Source organism: Dichomitus squalens (genome assembly GCF_000275845.1).
Source record: "Dichomitus squalens LYAD-421 SS1 unplaced genomic scaffold DICSQscaffold_12, whole genome shotgun sequence".
Classification (NCBI taxonomy): domain Eukaryota; kingdom Fungi; phylum Basidiomycota; class Agaricomycetes; order Polyporales; family Polyporaceae; genus Dichomitus; species Dichomitus squalens.
In genome coordinates, this window is record NW_006766894.1 from 213,999 (window position 1) to 233,336 (window position 19,338).

Sequence of the window (19,338 nt, forward strand, 5' to 3'; positions counted from 1 at the left end):
CGCTAGAAGCAGTCAGAGCGGCGAAGGATCGTAGGTGCGTACTAGTGTATCTCGCCTTCGATCCGCGTATATTAATCCCAGCACCTTGATGATTTCTCCTCCTATCCGTACGTCTTACCACTCTAGACCACATTATGACAACAATAGCACTTTCTGGAGGTACTTTGTCGAATGGCACCATGCACCGGAGAAAGTCGAGCAAAGACGAGAACGAGGATAACGTGCTCGTATTTCCCCCTTCGCCTGCCCCGCAATCTCCCCCCGCGACCGCCCCGTTGACTCAAGGCTCCAAGACTAACAGCTTTCCGGCAAGCGAGACCGGCACCTTAGAGCCTCCACCATCGCGCGCACGCGTGACATCAACACCGTCTGCTATCTCCGTATCACAGTCCTTCCCTGGAGCTCCAACATCTGCTGGTCCATATCGCACCTCTTTCAACGTGCCGCCTCGACCCCCACCTCTCAATGGCTCTGCGTATGGCCATACTAATGGTCGGCCCCAACCTCCAGGCATGCGCCAGTCGTTCTCTCTCCCTTCGGCTCACTCCCAAGCCCATTCGCGCACCCGTTCAATATCTGGCCCGTTCTCTCCAATCACTCCTTCCCCGCTGTCTTCATCCTTCCCTCCCCAACAACTAGTCATGCCTCCCAATAAATTTTCATCTTCGTCTACAGCGCCTGAGCTACGCCCTCCCGTCTCCCCCATCGAGAACGGCGCGAAGCCCAAGGCCGCCCCACCGCGGAGACACTCGCGCATCCACTCGCGCAACCTCTCCGTCTACTTCCCGCGCCCCGGCTCGCTCCCTGCGACAAGCATTGCCGAAGACGGCGCACAAGAGCTCGACTTCAGTACTCCGCCCCCAGATGAAAGCATCTTAATGCCGAGCGCGTCTCCACGCCCGGGCCAGCGCGACTTCCGCGAAGGCTTCACCTTCGGGGCCCGTCCGCCAGCCCCCGCGGGCCAGTCCTCGCACCCCATATCTTCCGAGCCCACGCCTCCACAGCCGTCTTCCGCTGGGGGCCCGTCGCGGCGCGGCCATCACCACCGACACTCAATGTCGCATAGCTTCTTCTCGTTCCTCGAGCCCGGGGCGCAGAGCATGCCCGACGAGCTGCACACGCAGCCGACACCCGTGCCCGTCAGCCCGTGGGCACCGATCTCGCCCTTCCCGAGCCAGATGTCCGTGCACGCGCTCGACGATGCAGCCGCCTCCGTCGCTGTGACTGGAGCCGCGAACGGGCTTGGGTTCGGGAACGGGGTGGCGGTGGGGGGAGGGCGCGCGAAGAGCAAAGGCGCGGCGATAGGCAGGATCCGCGCGTCGGCGCAGGTCTCGCCTGTGGCCATCGGCGTGAGCGTGTGGCAGTTTGTGCTGGGGGCGTGGCTGTGGATCACCGGGCAGCAGGTCGGGTCGCTGGCGTGTACGGGCCTGGGGTATTGGGTGGTTTTTGATGCGTTTGGGGTCGCGCTCGGGCATGTGCTGCCGAACTACCTCACGCGTCCGAGTATGCAGACTGAGACGAGGAGACCGTACGGGTGCGTGCTTGTGTTGTGTTGATTTCTGGTGAGAGGGGTTGTGTTGAGCCCGTGGGCGTGTACAGGAACGCGCGGGTCGAGACGGTCATGGCTTTTGCTCAGTCGGTGTACCTGATCTTCACGTCCGTGTACGTATGCAAGGAGACGGTCGAGCACCTGCTGCTCTCGTCTGGGGAGGGTCATCACCACCATCAAGGCGACGAGGTGGCCTCTGTGCTTGGGTGCGTGGACGTCTGCGATGTTCTGTAGCATGGAGAGAGGTTGACGTCTGAGCAGGATCGAGTTCCCTATCCGCCTATTATTTATTACGCTCATTTCCCTCCTCTCCACTGCTATCTTTTTCAACAACCATGCCAAGCTCGTCAGCAGTACGTCTTCGCAACGGAATCCGTCTCAAGCTGTGCCATTGCTCACTGTTCTCGTATAGCTGCGGGCAACCGCATCCCCTCTTTAGCATCGCTGCTCCCGAGCCGTTCTCGTTATTCTGCATCAGCATTCACATACCCGCCCGCTCTCAACAACCTATTCACAAATCCATACGCGCTCGCACCCATAGGTTTCGCGAGCGCAGTTCTCTTCACTGCATTATCGCTTCCTGCGTGAGTCCCCCGTATCTTATCAAGCCGAGGTGTGGCTCAAGATGCCTCCGGACCTGTTATAGATCTCAACACCGACCCTTTGACCTCATCCTCGCCGGGCTCGAAACAATCGTCACCTTCAACATTGCCTACCACGCTGCCGTCCAGCTCGGCGCAGTCCTCCTGCAAACCTCTCCGGCACGGGGCCTCGCAGGCGGGCGGATGGAAGCCTTCCTGCGCGCGATGCGCGAGATCGAGCGCCACCCGCAAGTCCTCCACCTCCCCGCCCCGCACATCTGGCAGCTCACGCCGAGCCTCGCCGTCTCGGACGCGGACGTCGTCTCCTCCCCATACGCGTCTGCCGCGGCTGTCGCGCTGGAGAAGGCGCAGGGCCCCGCGCAGAGCCTGGTCGTGACGCTGGAGCTGCATGTGAGGCATGACCTGGAGGACGCGGAGGTGCTGAAGCTGACGAGGTGGGCGTGGGAGCGGTGCGTGCACGCGCTGCACTTCGGGACGCGGGGTGGGGAGGGAGGCGAGGGCGAAGCGGAGGTGACGGTGGGTATCGTGAAAGGATGAGGGTGGTATCGACTGGACTAGTCGCTTGTCTTACATTGAAGGGGTCTAGGGGACTGAGAGTGTACTACCAAGAAAATTATATCTACGCGTAGTTGGAGAGTTGTACACCTGCTAATACCATCGTGCTCTGTGGATAGCTGCATCCGAGTCCTTGCTGGCGGGGGTCGGGATGGTCGCCGAGTGAGCGATGGGGTTGACATTTGGGCGCGCGCCTCCGCGTGTTCATGACGCGACGCCTGGGCGAGAGGCTCGCCGCGATTTGTTCTCCGACCACCACAGGCTACACTGTTCCCTCTTGCCTTTCCGCTCCCAGTCTCTTCTGCACGCATTACGACGCTTTCCAATACGCGATCCATTGATGGTACAGGCCGAGGAAGATGAGAGACCTGCGCGCCTCCCGATATGGCTCTACGCTCTTGACAGGGTGCGTCTCGCGTTTGCCCTAGGGTACTCGCGTGCTGACCTGAACGAGCACAGACGAATAGGATAGTCACTTCGTTGACTGCTGTTGTAGTCTTGTATACGCGCTCAGCGGGCGTTGCGTACTTCGCAGCGAGCGCGGTGCTCTGCTCGGTGACCGTGAAGATTATCAAGAGGATGGTGCGCCAGCCCCGCCCATACCTGATAGTCAGGGGAAAGAAGAAGAAGTCGTATGGGTGCGTCTTCATGGTGTCGCAAGTGCGCTTGAAAGCATGCTCAAGTGTCTGTTGAAGGATGCCGAGCACACACTCTGCGACGATCACGTACTTCGCGACGTACATCACCCTAGCATGCGCGTACTTGCCTATACATCCCGCCTTCCCCTCGTCGCCCTTGATGCGCATCTTCCCGCCGCTGATTGTCATTCCCCTTGCAAGCACCATCGCGTGGTCGCGGATATCGCTAGGACATCACACAGTTTTCCAGGTCGCTGCAGGGGTTACGTGTGGCTTGGTATACGCACCGCTCATGTTCAGACTATGGACGCACAAGTTGAACCAGTATGGACCTTGGGCGGAGGCCTTGGTTCACACGTACATCCCCGTCTAGAAGTTTTGACTACCTTACCTTCTTGTATACCGATTTGTAGTGCCCGAACCGGCCGGGGAATGCAGAGCACGAATGTAATAGACTAAGCACAGCGACAACTACTTGTTTGCCTTCGCCTTACCCTTGCCCTTCCCAAACGACTTGCCCTCGAACCCAGGTCGCGCCTTGTCCTTCCCCTTCCCCTTGCCCCCGCCCTTCCGCCTCTCCGCGCGCGCGGCGATGTTGTCTGTCCTCTTCTGCTGGCGTGCCGCCATGCTCTTCTGGACCTGCTCCTTACGCTCGTCCCACGTTTTCTTGCTCTTGCTCTTCTGCTTCTCCTTGCGCTTCACGGCCTTCTTCAGTCGCGCCTCGTCGTCGTGCACCTTGACGCCCTCGACGCGCGCGCTGGCCTTGTCCCACTTCTCGCGCTCCGCACGGGCGGCGCGTTCCGCTTCTGGGAGGGCTGCGAGTTTTTCTTTGTGCTTCTCGAGCTGCGAAAGGGCTTGAACGGGGTTGGACGCGGTTGTGGGAAGGTTTTTCTTTGATTTCGGGGGTTTGGTGGAGGAGGAAGCGTTGAGGTTGGAGAAGGTGATGGAGGTGAGCTTCGATTGCGGATCTTGGTGGCCGGGTTTGCTAGAGTCAGGGACGAGCAGCTGGGTCTGTAAGGGATGTCACCAAAGCATGAATGAATGCCGGCTCAATCACTCGATCGAGTACAAGTGTATGCGCACCTTCGTCTGAGGACCCTTCTGCTGCTGCTTCTCCTTCCCCTTATCCCTCTCCTTGCCCTTGCGCTCCTCCTGCTGCCTGATCTTCTCCTTCGTCTCCTTCCTCCTCCGCTCGCGCATAGCCGCACGCTGCTGTCTCCGCTCCTCCAACAGCTCGTCCCTGCTACTCGGCTCTCCACCCTGCATACCCCGTCCCCTGCCTCTGTTCCGCAGCTGCGCCATCCGTGCGTGCAGCTTCTCCCTCAAAGCGGCGATTCCGCCCGATTCAGGCATGGGCACCGGCGCGGCGTCAGTGTCCATAGCTTCCCCCGTCTCCTCGTCGTGCTCGTCGTCGTCGTCAGCATCGGATATGGGAGCGTCGAGGTGCATGGCATCCGAGTCAGCGTACGTGTCGTCATCTTCTTCGAGCGCGGCGGCTTTCCGCTTGCCTTTGCTTCTGGTACTGCTGCCCCTCTGCTCGTCCGAGCGAGCGGCTAGGGCCTCGTTTTGAAGGTCGATGATCGTTTTGTTGTTTGCGGGGTCAAGCTTGTCATCGCTTTGCGTGAGGTTGGTGTCAGAATGCACAGAACGAAGGGGCGAACCTTGTCTTTCTTAGCTTTCTTGGAGGCCTCCTTGATGGCTTGCTTAGGAGCCTTCTGCTTCTTGCTGTTCTTTTGGTACTTGGAGGCATACTAGGCGCGAGGACATCAATCGCCAGGTCCCTCCGTGTAATGGCATCATCGCGGTAACACACCTGTGCCTCCGTATCCTCGTGCACGAGGTAATACTTCGCCGGGATAAGCTTCAGGAGAGACTCGAAGACTTCATTGTGTCTCTCGAGGGACTCCTGGAGGACCGACGTTGCTGTAGGCATAGCCAGTTCAACCTCTACTTCGATGAGTTCCAGTAGTGAGCAGTAGCAAGAGACGACACAGAGAGCTGGAAGAACTGCAGAGCAAGCGAGGGTGAGTAGTACAAACAAGGCGAGGCTGCAGTAGGCGCCTGCACGAAAAGTTGGCCAGACGCTCGTGTATGATTGTAGGCGCCCATAGAGGGTTACTGAGGGATTCTGTCGTCCGCGGCCACACCTTCTTCCGAACTTGCATATCGCCATGGCTGAGCCCGTACTCACCCCTACGATCACACAGTTCTCATTGGAGCCCGAGGAACTGAAGAGTCATGAGTACATCCTCCCGCGCAAGCTGATCTTGACAAAGGAGAACCTCGAGGCGTTCCAAGCATCCAAGACACACGAAACGATCGTCTCGTATATCACTGCGCTGAACGAGCGTGTGGTTGGCGTGAAGCTCACAGACGACATTCCCATTTCGCCTGTGCGTAAGTCCACCCATTCACCGTATAATCCCTCGTGAGTAACTACCTCGGATGTGGCTGAACGGCGTCGGATCAGGGCGTACGAGCTGTGTTGGACGTGCTTGACCGGGTATTGGAGACGGCCAGGAGCATACCTCCTGTGGACAACAAGGCGTCGCGCTTCGGTAACCCGGCATTTCGGACGTTCTACGACGGGGTCCAGGAGGTGCGTTCCTCTTGCATGCTCCTTGCTGCTACTTCCTTCGCACCTCGAGCTATGATTGTTAATCCGAACAAATGCTGGACCTCGCAGAGCTCTCCTGAACTGCACAGGACCATCCCTGGACTGCCGGAAGCTGCAATACCCGAAATAAGCGTATACTTCGTGGAGGCATGGGGCAACCGAACGCGAATCGACTATGGGAGCGGTATGGAGCTTAATTTCCTGTGCTGGATGTAAGTCGCAGACTGTGCCCCGCATTGAAGCTTCAGAGGCTAAAGATGGTCTCTCAGGCTCTCAATAGAGAAGCTGGGAGTGTTCCAGGAGAGCGATCATACCGCGTTGGTCGTCAAGGTGTTCTGGAAGTCCGTATCACTCTACGCCAAGTCCATACATCCCCCCCATCTGACGCTGGGCGATAGATATATACAGGTCATGCGCGTACTGCAGTCGACATATTGGCTTGAGCCTGCAGGTTCGCACGGCGTTTGGGGTCTGGATGACTACCACTTCCTGCCATTTCTATGGGGCGCCGCCCAACTGCGAGGTTAGTCGTCTACATACCCGGTGCTTGAGATAATTGTTATTGACGGCGCCTCACAGGACACAAATACATCCGCCCAAAATCGATACACGACGCCGAGACAACGGAAGAGTTCTCAAAGCACTACATGTACCTCGCCTGCATTCAGTTCATCAACTCGGTCAAGACCGCCTCCCTCCGCTGGCACTCGCCCATGCTCGACGACATCTCGGCTGTACGTTTTCTGTCTACAAGACCCCCATTCAACCCTTGCGCTGCAAAGTACTGATTGAGTTGCCCCGGGACGGATCATTAGGTCAAGACCTGGGACAAGGTCAACTCCGGCCTCATGAAGATGTACCTCGCCGAGGTGCTCGGCAAGCTCCCCGTAATGCAGCACTTCCTCTTCGGCTCCCTCCTCCCCTGGGACGGCCCTCTCCCCGCTCCGCCCTCGGGGATCGATCCCAACGACCCGCACTACGGCCATGCGCACGCGCATGCGGGAGTGGCGGATCTGGGCGGGGTCGGGCAGCAGCAGACGGGGTGGGGCGACTGCTGTGGAATCCCCGTTCCTTCGGTGTTCGCAGCAGCGCAGGCGGAGAAGAAGCCTGGGGCGAGGCAGTTAGCGGGCCCGGGGATCAGGCCTGTACCCTTCGACTGAGTGCTGCTGCCTCCGGGGCGTGGTGGAGGGTGACTCCGAGTCCCGAACGTCGGACTGAAGGCCTGAGGGCTTTCCAGGAACGACGTCCGAAGCCTCGGCACATGCGACTGGTTGCGGATATTCCCGCTGAAGCTGATGGGCTTCAAGGTCGAAGAGAAGAGAAGTACTGCTAGATTGTACGATTGCATCTGTGATGGAGAGACTTTTGCACTGATCCGTTAGAGTCGAGGGGTTTTTCGGCGTGACTGCCCTTGGGGCTTGTTTCCGCCTGCCAGTCGCGACCAGATCGTCACCGACCCTAGCATCGAGCCACGAGAACCTCCATGCAGACTGCAAGACGGTGGCAGCCACATTGATGCGTCTGATAACAGTTCAGACGAGGGCTTCACTTATTCGAAGAACTTGAGGATGGTGCGTCTAACCTATCGTACGATGTTGCCTCTTGACCTGTTCGCAGCCAACCGTTTGTTCATGATATCCATATCATGGAAAGCGTGTGAACATGAATATCCTCCTTACTGTTTCCTACACGTGATGCCCCTGCAACAGGAGATGGTAAGGAGATGGTTCATGTTGCCTCGCAAGCATGTCCAACTAGTATGCGTCGGTGAGCGGTCCTGGTTCTCTCTGAACCTACTGTTGTATTGAACCCCGATGTCGGACATTTCATAAAATTCTAACCGAATGGATAGGCCTCTATGACATCTCCAATGCATTTCTCACGACTGAAATAGCGTGTTTTCATGCCGCTGAAGTAGCACGTTTGCATGCCGTGTGATCACCTTCGTCTGCAGGACTGTATATCGCTAAAACTCCTTATCTTGCACTGCCTGATTTTGCTTACGTGCCCCCTCTGTCCGTTGCATTCAAAAGCCTGACAGCCTGGGAGTACTCAGCTTCGGACGATGGCCCTCTTCCTCCCAGATGCTCCTGGGAACCGAGCAGTATCTTCCCTGCATTCGCACCAAACATCACCCTTTGGGCTGAGTTCAAGTTACTGGGGTACATGTAGTTGTTCCCCATGACCTTCTCATACCTCCGTCCGCTGTAGCTGGGTCACTCTTTAGCGCAAGCACAATGCCCCAGATCACTCACTTTGCCTTTGCATCTGCGTTTGTCTCGCTCGTAGCTGTCTTATATGTCTATGTGCGCTCCATCGCACAATGGAGAGCTCGCACTCTCGGTCGTCCTCTCCCCCCTGGACCGAAACTTCTTCCAATTCTTGGCAATATGCTCAACATGCCGCGCTCTAGACCGTGGATTGCCTATCGCGACCTCAGCCACGCCTTAGGTGAGCCATTATATTCTTCCTGGAGTCTGTACGAGCTCTGACCGGCATCGTCGAAGGGGACATCATTCACCTCCACGTTCTCGGACAACACATTGTAGTGCTCGGGAGTGCTCAGGCAATATATGACTATCTCGAAAAGCGATCCGCAAACACCTCTGACCGCGTGCAGTCACCCATGGTTGAACTGTGCGTCTCATTATGCTAAAAATCCACTGCCACAGATGAAGCTATAGCTGGATAGATCTGGCGCAAGTCTCAATATCGCCTTTATGCCTTATGGTCAGTGGTGGCGCCGTCACAGGCGTTCTTTCTGGCAGTACTTCCATCGTGAGGCTGCGGAAGGATACAAGACGACGCAGCAGTCCGCCGCCCACATTTTCTTGCAGGAGCTATGCGAAAGGCCCTCGGATCTGAGGGAGGTCATCCGTCTGTATGTCTACGTCTGCCATGATTGCCACTGGCTCCGTTGGCTCATCCACCAATATGGGCAGCAATTTCACAGCAGTCATCATGAAGATTGGGTATGACATTGCCGTACAGAGTAAAGACGACGCATACTTGAAGATAGCGAAGGATGCGCTCGAGGGGCCAGTGGAAGGTATGGTCCCGGGGAGATTCTTGGTCGATTTCCTACCCTTCCTTCGGCACATTCCGCCTTGGTTCCCGTTCGCAGCCTCACAGAGGCTATGGGTGAAGTGGCAAGCCGCAGGCGACCGACTGAAGAACACGCCATTCAAAGAAGTGAAAGCCAAGCTGGTATGTAACACAATGTTGATTTGCCATTGGTCTTTGACTCTCGCATGATTTCTCATCGTAGGCCAGTGGAGAGACTACACAGTCCATTGTGGCGAATTCACTCGAAAGGCTTAGCAAGATGGGTATGTCATCCCCAGAAGAGGAAGAGATCGTGAAGAATGTGGGGGCCATGGCTTTCGAAGGTGCGACTATGATCTCTGAGACTCGCCTCCATGCTAAGCCTCGTTCACAGCTGGAACTGACACAGTATATAGGTCACGTACTTCGATCAATCTGTTCGCTGAATCTAGCTCTTCTAGGTGTTATCCACGATGTTATCCGTGTTCTCCGGCATGTCGCTCCATCCTGAGGTGCTCGCAAAGGCACATGCGGAGCTTGACGAAGTGGTCGGCCCCCATCGCTTGCCAGACTTCAGCGACAAAGACTCGCTGGTCTATGTCAACGCAGTCATCAAGGAAGCCATGCGATGGCATTTGGTTCTGCCCTTGGGTGTTCCACACGCGACCGTTGCTGATGACGAATTCCGTGGATACTTTATCCCTGCCGGGACGATGGTGATACCGAATACTTGGTATGCACACATACTTGGCTTGACGTTTATATTTCCTCCTATCCCTGATCTTCACTGACCATTCCACACAGGGCATGCATGCACGATCCCGAGGTGTACGAAGATCCAGACGTCTTCCGGCCCGAACGGTTTATCCGCAACGGAAAGTTGGATCGGACAGTGCAAGATCCGATGGCTTTCATTTTCGGTTATGGTCGAAGGTACATATATCTACCAGGTTGTATTCCCATGGTGTGATTGACTCAGCTAATCTGCAGGATATGTCCTGGACGCTATTTCGCTGAAGCTGCGGTGTTTATCACCGTTGCTTGCGCACTTCACGTATTCGATATCACCGTGCCGCTCGGAGAGGATGGTGTACCTATCGAGGTCAAGCAGGGGCATACGGATGGTCTCATCTCGTACGTGCCAGGCGCATTCTGATAATGATGGTCTCATCTCATGAGTTTTGTACAGTTACCCTGAGGATGTTCGATGCACGATCAAGCCGAGGTCTGCGACGGCCGAAGCATTGATACGCTCCCATGCGACTGCTGCCCGCCAAGCGTTGAACGGTTAAGAGTAAGTAGCCTTAGCCCGGTTTGCTGATCTAGGCTAGAACGGGAAGACTGGACGGCCGGCTGGTTTTGGATTTGCACGATGTGTAGCGGGACGTCACAGTTTTGTAAACCTTCGTATACTATCAGTAGCACTTTCGAGTCGAGAGAACGCACAGGATGAATGCATAGATCGACCGCTAACGGACAGCGGAAACTGTCTAAAGAGAGTGCTCGACTGGGAGGGCCCTACAACTGATGTCCTGCCTCAAGTTGGAAAATACTCGCTACAATTCGCAGCTGTGGAACCATAACGGTACGGATGATCCATGGACCCTCCACAAATTATACCTAGAATTCAAGGAGGAGTATATGGGGCTCAATAATATTGTCGAACACATGTCCCAGCACTGGCAGTGCCACAGTCGGCCGCATGACGTATCGCGTCCGGTTGTTTGAAGGGGGCTTCCATTTGGGCGTCCTGCGTTCTCAGTTTCCAAGCGCATACAGTCTCAAACTTTACACACAACCACCCTCATGAATACTCGACAGTCCGCGGCCGCTGTAGTCCCACAAAAAAACTTCGAAGCAAGGTGGGTTAAGTCAGAAGAATCAGTCGGGTGAGCCGAACCCACAATTGTCCTCTAGTACAGGCGTGAATTCGACCTCCTACAGCTACTAGCTTGGATCTACTGTCCTTCCCAGAAGACATTAACTTCAACGCGTTCGTCTTTTCTTTCTCCTATTCGACACTCGACGACTAGGGATGGCCGTGGTTTGCAAGGTATGTCATGGCTTCTCTGCCGCTACGGCCCTCGCGTCATCGCACATCCAGAACATCCCAGGATGCACACAGATCATATGCCATCCCTATCTCATGCCTGACGAGGACCAGCCATACTCGTTTCATCCTCCAGCTGGAACTGCATCTGTTTGATCCTTCCCTCCAAACGAGGTCCATATCTCGGATCCCTGCACCTGGTTGAAGGTGAGTCATGAAGCTCCGTATCTGCTCGGCCAGAATAACATGTCGGAGAAGAGCCAGGTACTGCTTGGGACAACGACGAGGGGAGTCAGTCCGTCGTCGACGAGCCTCTCCTGGCTGTCCTGGGAGCGCGCGGCGGGATCAATGTGGACGTGGGACCGGCCGTGAGAAAGCGGTGCAGGGAGCCTGATCTGACAATAAGACTACTAGGCGCCGGTTATTGTGAGCCACGTGAACAAGCGCCGAAGATGCAACGCACAATGAAGGGCGCTTAATGTGTCTATTGTGTTGGATGCGAGTGGCATGCGAGTCCGCTCAGGAGCAAAGTCGATTGTCTCAACGCACAAAACAATTGACAAAAGCCATGGACGCCCTCAGTGGTCAGATCCCCTCTCCAGTCCTTCCTTTCCTTCGTTCTTCCTGCATCCAAGATGCGTCGCCCGACGTCCCTCGTCGTCGACACCGACATGACTTCCACGACTAGTACGACCTCCCCTTCCGCATCTGCGACCAACATCCCCCAGTCTGCGGTCACTCTTCACTCCGTCGAGTCGGCTTCGTCCCCCTCGGTATGCCCGCCCCCGCAGGCGTCCATCCCGCTCCTCTTCTCCCTCCTCACCCGCCGCGATTTCTTCGTTCTCATCCTCCCCGCTATCCTCACTTCCGTCTTCGCGGGTGGCGTCGCGCCATTCATGACCTATGTCATCGGCCGTTCCTTTGACTCCTTCGCCGCTTTCCCGACCACGCCCAACCCTTCCGACGAGGCCAAGCACAAGCTCCTCCACGGTGTGGGCATGGCAGCTCTTGAACTCGTTGGCTTGGCTGTCGGTGCGCTCGCCCTGAGCAGCATCACATCAAGCCTTTGGATCTGGACTGGTGAGCGCAACCTTGTTGCAGTCCGCAAGCGGATATACTCCGCCGTCACCGGGAAAGAAATGGTCTGGTTCGACACCAAGATGGGCTCCGAGGAGTCTGTCCAGTCCGTCGAAGGAAACGGTCCCATTGGCGCTGGTGGTCTTATGGCTAACTTTGCTCGGTAAGTTCCCTTTCTTTGTGCATGAGTTTGCGACTCATCCCTATGTCAGGGAAACCGACGAAGTCCGCATGGCTTCTTCGCTGGCTATGGGCATGGTCATTCAGTACACGACGACCTTCCTCACGAGTCTGGTCCTCGCGTTCGTGTGGTCCTGGTCCCTGACCCTCGTCATTCTCTCCGCTGTGCCACTCCTCATGGTCATCCAGACGCTCTCGCAAGGCTTTGCAGGCCCCCGCCTCGCTGTCGAGCGCGCCGCGAGTGCGTCCGCTGCGACACTTGTCGACCGCGCAGTCGCGGCTATCGCTACCGTGAAGGCGTTCAATGCCGAGAAGTACGAGGAGGAGCAACTTAGCGAAATGCTCGAGAGGATCAAATCCGCGGCGAACAAATGTCACGCCGTCTGGGGCGTCAGCACGGCCGCCTCGCAATTCGTCATGATGGCGATGTTCGTGCAGGCTTTCTGGTTCGGCTCCAAGCTTGTCCGCGACGGCACCATCTCCCCCGGCACCGTCATGTCCGTGTTTTGGGCATGCCTCATCGCGACAAGCAACCTCCAGATGGCCATCCCGCAGCTCATCATCCTCACCAAGGGCAAATTTGCGATGGCCTCCCTCTTGACGCTCGCTCAGTCACAGTCGACGTCCAGCCCATACGGTATCCCGCTCTCTCCGACTAAGTCCCAGTCTCGCCGCCCCTCTGCGACGTTCAGGAAGATCCGTCTACCCAAGTGCAGCGGTCACTTCGAGCTCAGCGACGTGTCTTTCGCGTACCCTTCCCGTCCCACCATGCCGGTCCTACAGGATATCTCCATTTTCCTCCCGCCCCAGGAGACGTCGTTCGTCGTCGGGGGCTCCGGATCCGGCAAGTCGACGCTCGCCCAGCTGCTCCTGCGCATGTACACCCCCAGCTCGGGCTCGATCTTCCTGGACGACCAGGAGCTGAGCTTCCTCGACGAGGACTTCACGCGCGAGCACGTCGCCGCGGTCTCTCAGAACTGCATCCTGTTCGACATGAGCGTGCACGACAACGTCGCGATGGGCCTCGCCGGCCCAGGAAGCAAGCGCAAGCCGCAGGACGTCACCCGCGAGGAGGTCGTCAAGGTCTGCCGCGCGGCGCTGATGCACGAGTTCGTCCGCGACCTGCCTGATGGATATGACACTCAACTTGGCACGAACGGAGCGAACCTCTCCGGCGGTCAGAAGCAGCGACTGGCTATCGCTCGCGCGTTGCTGCGCAACCCTACTGTCCTTATTCTTGGTGAGCATTAGTCCGTCTACAAATGCTTGACATGAGCTGATGACATTTCAGATGAGGCGACGTCCGCGCTGGACGCGACCTCCCGCATTCTGGTTTTCGAGGCCATCAAGCGCTGGCGCCAGAATATGACCACCATTGTTATCACCCACGACCTCTCCCAGATCAGCTCTGACGACTTTGTGCACGTACTAAAGGATGGCAAGCTCATTGAGCAAGGCTTCCGGCACGAGCTCGAGTCGTTCGAGAGCGAGTTCACTCGCATGGCCCGTACGCAGGACTCCGAGGGCGGTTTCAAGGAAAAGAACGTCGAAGAGGGCACCGCAGAGGAGCTCCCCATCGAGGCGATTCTTGAGAAGCAGAACGAGGAGATGCGCGAAGAGCTCGAGACGATCGAGATGACCAGTCGGACGCTGAAGCACCACAGCATTGCGCCGTCTACGTTCCGCCCACTCACCATGGGCAACTGGATGTTCGACGCCGTCGCCGAGCTCACGCGAAGCTCTGTCGTACCCAACCGCCAGCCGCGTCCCGTGAGTCGCTTTGTTCCCGCTGACGCCTTCACTGGCGTATCGGACGAGGCCGAGAAGAAGTTCCGCCGCCGCACGCTGCACATCGACATCCCCACCGTTGCGGTTCCCGCGCCGCTCGCCACTGCGGCGAGCAACAACCGGCTCAGTCTGCAGTTCACGCCGACGTCGCCGACGCTCTGCGGTCACCCTTCGCCCAAGTCGTTCGCGCCCTCCATGGTGGAGGACGATGATGACTTCGACCGCGAGAAGGCTGCCATACAGCGCAGCGGGTCGATGGCGGGCGAGAAGCGCCACTACCGCGGCCACCGTCGCAGGCACACGCGTGACGTCCGCCTCGACGCGGTCATCATCGAGAAGGCTGAAGAGACTGTCAGGGAGACGGCGGCCCCTCAGGAGACCGAGGTGTCCTTCTTCCGTCTCGTGCACGAGATCATCCCCACCATCCCCAACAAGCCTCTCGTCGTCCTCGGCATGTTCATCTGCCTCGCGAGCGGCACGGTCACGCCCTTGTTCTCCTACCTCCTCTCCCGTCTCTTCTTCGAGGTCTCGAACGGCGCGCACAACGTCTCGATCATCAACGTCTACGGCGGGATTGTCCTCGCGATCGCCGCCGCGGACGGCCTTCTCATCGGCCTCAAGATCTTCGTCATGGAGAACCTGGCGGTCAAATGGGTCACCCACATCCGCGAGATCTGCTACAGCCGCGTGCTCGCGCAGGACAAGAAGTGGTTCGACAAGCCCGAGAACGCGTCGTCGCGCCTCGTCCAGATCCTTATCAAAGATGGGGACGACGCGCGCTCGCTCATCGCGAGCGTCCTCTCCCAGTCGCTCGTCGTGTCGGCCATGCTTGGCGTTGGGCTCATCTGGGCGCTCGTCCGCGGGTGGCAGCTCACCCTGGTCGGATTTGCGATCGCGCCGGTGTTTGCGGGCGTGATGGCGCTTCAGGCGAAGCTCGTGTCGAAGTGCGAGGTGCGCAACAAGCGGGCGCGGGAGGAAGTTGCGAAGCAGTACTACGATGTGAGTTGCAATTGTCTTTCTCTTTTGTTCGTGTTTGCTGACTGTGGTCGGTTGTCATACAGGCTATCTCGAACGTCCGTGCGATCCGCGCGATGGGTTTCGAGAGCGCGTTCCGCGAGAAGTTCGATGCTGCGGTCGACTCCGCTCTCACCACTGGTGTTCGCGGCGCATTCGTCGAGGGCTGCTCGTACGGTGTTGCGAGTGCACTCATCTACCTCGCGGAAGCGCTTCTCTTCTACGTCGGCGCGGTACTCATTGCCAACGGCACGTTCTCGTACCTGCAGATGATCCAGACTCTACAGCTGGTCGTCTTCTCGGTTTCTATCGGTTCCCAGCTCATGGCGTTCAGTACGTTGTCCTTATTGTCTGCTGTCATGGATGTTGTTGCTGATATTGGTCACAATAACAGCTCACCGCATCGCGAAGTCCACTCGTGCCACTCGTGACTTCAACCGTCTTCTCAAGCTCTCTACTTTCACCGACGAGTCCGAGGGCATCCTCGCCCCTGATCTCTCCGGCCCCGTCTCCTTCACCAACGTCTCCTTCTCTTATCCCGAACGCCCCGAAGTCGCCGTGCTCAAGAATCTTTTTGTCGAGATCAAGGAGAATGAGTGCGTCGCAATCGTCGGGTCCTCCGGTTCCGGCAAGTCGACAATGGCTGCACTCCTCCAACGCCTCTACGAGCCCGACACCGGCTGCGTCGCCATTGGTCCTCACATCCTCCGCTCTACGGATGTCCACCACCTCCGCGACCACGTCTCGGTCGTCAGCCAGCAGCCGAACTTGTTCGACGCCTCCATCGCTGAGAACATCGCGTACGGCAACAAGTCGCTCACACTCGAGGACATTCAGCGCGCAGCGAAGGCGGCGAACGTGCACGACTTCGTCGAGTCGCTGCCCAAGGGCTACGACACGCTCGTCGGCGAGAACGCATCACTCATTTCCGGCGGGCAGGCACAGCGGTTGCAGATCGCACGTGCCTTGGCTCGGCCCGCACGCATACTCATCCTCGACGAGTGCACATCTGCACTCGACGCTGCGAATCAGGCCGCGGTTATGGAGACTCTCAGGCACGCGAAGGTCGGGCGCACCACGCTGGTCGTGACGCATAAGCTCGCGATGATGCGCATGTGCGACAAAATCCTGGTTGTGCACGACGGCATCATTGCGGAGCAGGGCTCATATGAGGAGCTCATGGAACGACGGGGCGTCTTCGCACAGCTTGCCAACGGCGGCGAGTGGATGAGCGACTGAATGCTCACCTTCTCTCATCATCATTTCTTTTTTTCTTTCCCTCTCTTTTTGGATACTGTAGCATTGGATACCGCCTCGTAACACCAGCATACCACCCTCTTCCCCAGACCGCCATCCATAACCATCCTCGATATAGCTCTGACAGCAGATAGCGAAGTATAACTCTAAGAGACACCAACACGTACTACTACCACCTTCGACCTTCGATTACTTGTGACGCCCCGCATTTGATGACTCCCCGATTGTTTGTTCGCTTTCATTGTAACATTATCCCACACTCACACTGTATCGCTCCTATACACTTCTAGATAATGGACTGCAATGAATTGACGAGTTCTGAAGACCGTTATTTGGACGGTTTGGTTGCGATTGTCCGGTCGTAGCTTGTGAACGGGAGACATGCCTAACCTCGAATAGCCCCGGCACAAGCAGAAGCCTATGTTGAGGGCTCCACTTCGTATACTGGAGCCTCACGCAAAAAAGATCATCACATTGATCACTACGTGCCTATGCTCTACTCGGCCGCTGAAAGTCACCGTGTCACAAGGAATTGGTTGATCGACCCTTCTCCGCACGCGCGACCACCCACATGAGCTATACACGAAGCCTGAGGCACTACTCCGGACATGCATTAAAGGGACGTATCTAGGGTCTGCAGAGGGACGCTCTGTTCAGCTGTGCCCAGAATTTCGCGAGGGGTACGAGAAAAACTTACCTCCTTTCACCTGAATACGGAGGCGTATATGCCTGCTCATCTGCTGAGGCTCTGTGGGCTGCCAGAATCAGCTACGCAGAGCACTGTTCGTGAGCGGCCAATCTATGCATTCACCAGCGCGTTCTGCCCACTCCAAAGTGCTCCCAAAATGTACTATACTAAGGTCTACAAGACTGCGACGTCCCGTTGCACATCGTGCAAATTCAGTAGGCCGTCCAGACTCCTCGGTCTAGCGTAGATGAGCGATCGGGGGCTCCTTGCTCTTGCTCGTTCAACGCTTGGCGGGCAGGAGCGTATCGATGCTTCAGCCGTCGCAGACCTAGGCATGATCATGCATCGAACATCCTCAGGGTAACTGTACGAATGTCATGAGATGAACCCATCATTGTCAGAATGTGCCTAGCACGTACGAGATGAAGCTATCCGTGTGCCCCTGCTTGACCGCGATAGGTAGATCATCTTCTCCGAGAGGCGCGGTGATATTGAAGACGTGGATTGCGCAAGCAACGTTGATAAACAACGCAAATTCAGCGAAATAGCGTCCAGGACATATCCTGCAGAGCAGCTGAGTCAATCACAACATGGCAACACAACCTGGGAGAGAGATGTGCCTTCGACCAAAACCGAAGATGAACGCCGTGGGATCATGCACTGTCGGATCCAACTTCCCATTGCGGATGAATCGTTCTGGTCGGAAGACGTCTGGATCTTCGTACACCTCGGGATCGTGCATGCATGCCCTTGCAGAATAGCGCAATGGTTAGTGCAAATTAGGGATAGGAGATTATGGAACGTCAAGCCAAGTAACTGTCCATACCAAGTGTTTGGTATAACCATCGTCCCAGCAGGGATGAAGTATCCGCGGAACTCGTCATTAGCAACGGTCGCATGTGGAAGACCCATGGGCAGCACCGTATGCCACCGCATTGCTTCCTTGATGATTGCGTTGATGTAGACAAGCGAATCCTTGTCACTGAAATCTGGCAAGCGATGGGGGCCGACCACTTCGTCCAGCTCCGCATGTGCCTTCGCGAGCACCTCAGGATGGAGCGACAAGCCAGAGAACACAGATAGCGTCGTGGACAACACCTGCGAGGACGGGGGTCAGCGCATGGACTGATCGAAGTGTGTGGCCTATATACTGTGTCAGTGCCAGCTGCGAAAAACGAGGCTTAGCACACAGGCGAGTCTCATGGAAGGGAACGCGTCTTGCACCTTCAAAAGCCACTGCCACCACATTATTCAGAATCTCTTCCTCTTCTAGTGGCGACACACCCATCTTGGCAAGCCTTTGGAGTGACTTCGCTGGGATGGACTGTGTAGCCTCTCCATTGGCCTGCGGTGAGAGATCGTGCGAGAGTCAAAGATACATCATCAGCCGTCAACCTCACTGACAAATGACCGTCACATGCCAGCTTCGCTTTCGCTTGTTCAAACGGCGTGTTCTTGAGTCTTTCGCCTGCGGCCTGCCACTTCGCCCACGGTCTCTGTGAGGTCGCGAACGGAAACCAAGGGGGGACGTGCCGAAGGAACGGGAGAAATTCGACAAGAAACCTCCCCGGGACCATGCCTTCTACAACTCCCTCGAGCGCATCCTTCGCTATCTTCACGTATACGTCGTCTCTACCCTGGACAGCGATGCTGTACCCAATCTTCATGATGACGATCGTTGAATTGCTACCCAGATGTCGAGTCAGTGGTTGGGAAGAAGTGGCAAACATCGTAGACATACAGACAGATGATCTCCCTCAGATCTGAGGGATCATCACATAGGTTCTGCAAAAATATGTGGGCAGCGGACTGCTGTGTTTCCTGATATGTTTCCGCAGCCTCACGATGGAAGTACTGCCAGAAGGAGCGCCGGTGACGGCGTCACCACTGACCATAGGGCATGAAGCCCAAGTTCAGACTCGAGCCAGACCTATCCGGCCATGTATTCAATCTGCGTATGATGGTATATAAGATAATGGAACGCACAATTCGATCATGGGCGACTGCACACGATCAGAGGTGTTTGCGGACTGCTTATCGAGATATTCATGGATCGCGGGAGCACTCCCGAGCGCTACGATACTTTGTCCAAGAACGTAGAGACTACAACGAGGGTTGTGTCTCCATGGGCAAATAGCCCATGGAGAGCTCAGCTCTCCCTTTCCCCTTACACGTGATGCTTCCGTCCCGCTCTCTCGTGCCTCTCTCCCTTCGCCCGCGAGAGAGGGGCGGTGATGGAGATCATTGCCATCCCATCAGCGCCCTCGCCTCGTCATCT

The 19,338-nt window shown here is 56.8% G+C and overlaps 6 protein-coding genes across 6 annotated transcripts; 4 read left to right on the forward strand and 2 right to left on the reverse strand.

Annotated features, from left to right (window-relative positions):
• Window positions 1–10: 10 nt before the first annotated feature.
• On the forward strand, window positions 11–3,717 carry DICSQDRAFT_180460 (PAP2-domain-containing protein; the record flags this gene model as incomplete). The annotated part of the gene is made up of 9 exons (XM_007365366.1): window positions 11–34; window positions 127–1,534; window positions 1,600–1,755; window positions 1,811–1,902; window positions 1,962–2,133; window positions 2,196–2,667; window positions 3,056–3,112; window positions 3,166–3,344; window positions 3,402–3,717. The coding sequence occupies exons 2-9, from the start codon at window positions 135–137 to the stop codon at window positions 3,715–3,717; spliced, it is 2,844 nt and encodes a 947-aa protein (XP_007365428.1). The 5' UTR covers window positions 11–34; window positions 127–134.
• Window positions 3,718–3,815: 98 nt separating this feature from the next.
• DICSQDRAFT_169746 (SURF6-domain-containing protein) lies at window positions 3,816–5,277 on the reverse strand (the record flags this gene model as incomplete). The annotated part of the gene is made up of 4 exons (XM_007365367.1): window positions 3,816–4,355; window positions 4,428–4,949; window positions 5,006–5,095; window positions 5,158–5,277. 4 exons carry the CDS (start codon window positions 5,275–5,277, stop codon window positions 3,816–3,818), a joined length of 1,272 nt encoding a protein of 423 aa, XP_007365429.1.
• Window positions 5,278–5,515: 238 nt separating this feature from the next.
• Window positions 5,516–7,121, forward strand: DICSQDRAFT_59928 (Phosphotyrosyl phosphatase activator; the record flags this gene model as incomplete). The annotated part of the gene is made up of 7 exons (XM_007365368.1): window positions 5,516–5,737; window positions 5,815–5,943; window positions 6,031–6,173; window positions 6,231–6,302; window positions 6,360–6,484; window positions 6,541–6,695; window positions 6,777–7,121. 7 exons carry the CDS (start codon window positions 5,516–5,518, stop codon window positions 7,119–7,121), a joined length of 1,191 nt encoding a protein of 396 aa, XP_007365430.1.
• Window positions 7,122–8,360: 1,239 nt separating this feature from the next.
• On the forward strand, window positions 8,361–10,298 carry DICSQDRAFT_169748 (cytochrome P450; the record flags this gene model as incomplete). The annotated part of the gene is made up of 10 exons (XM_007365369.1): window positions 8,361–8,412; window positions 8,469–8,598; window positions 8,654–8,842; window positions 8,904–9,168; window positions 9,230–9,350; window positions 9,401–9,414; window positions 9,468–9,739; window positions 9,811–9,939; window positions 9,997–10,140; window positions 10,196–10,298. 10 exons carry the CDS (start codon window positions 8,361–8,363, stop codon window positions 10,296–10,298), a joined length of 1,419 nt encoding a protein of 472 aa, XP_007365431.1.
• Window positions 10,299–10,899: 601 nt separating this feature from the next.
• Window positions 10,900–16,636, forward strand: DICSQDRAFT_105392 (P-loop containing nucleoside triphosphate hydrolase protein). The gene is made up of 5 exons (XM_007365370.1): window positions 10,900–12,296; window positions 12,346–13,553; window positions 13,605–15,100; window positions 15,163–15,448; window positions 15,510–16,636. Exons 1-5 carry the CDS (start codon window positions 11,692–11,694, stop codon window positions 16,352–16,354), a joined length of 4,440 nt encoding a protein of 1,479 aa, XP_007365432.1. The 5' UTR covers window positions 10,900–11,691; the 3' UTR covers window positions 16,355–16,636.
• Window positions 16,637–17,643: 1,007 nt separating this feature from the next.
• Window positions 17,644–18,955, reverse strand: DICSQDRAFT_169750 (cytochrome P450; the record flags this gene model as incomplete). Its single annotated transcript, XM_007365371.1, has 7 exons — window positions 17,644–17,809; window positions 17,887–18,158; window positions 18,212–18,225; window positions 18,285–18,405; window positions 18,461–18,746; window positions 18,802–18,845; window positions 18,905–18,955. The coding sequence occupies 7 exons, from the start codon at window positions 18,953–18,955 to the stop codon at window positions 17,644–17,646; spliced, it is 954 nt and encodes a 317-aa protein (XP_007365433.1).
• Window positions 18,956–19,338: the final 383 nt, after the last annotated feature.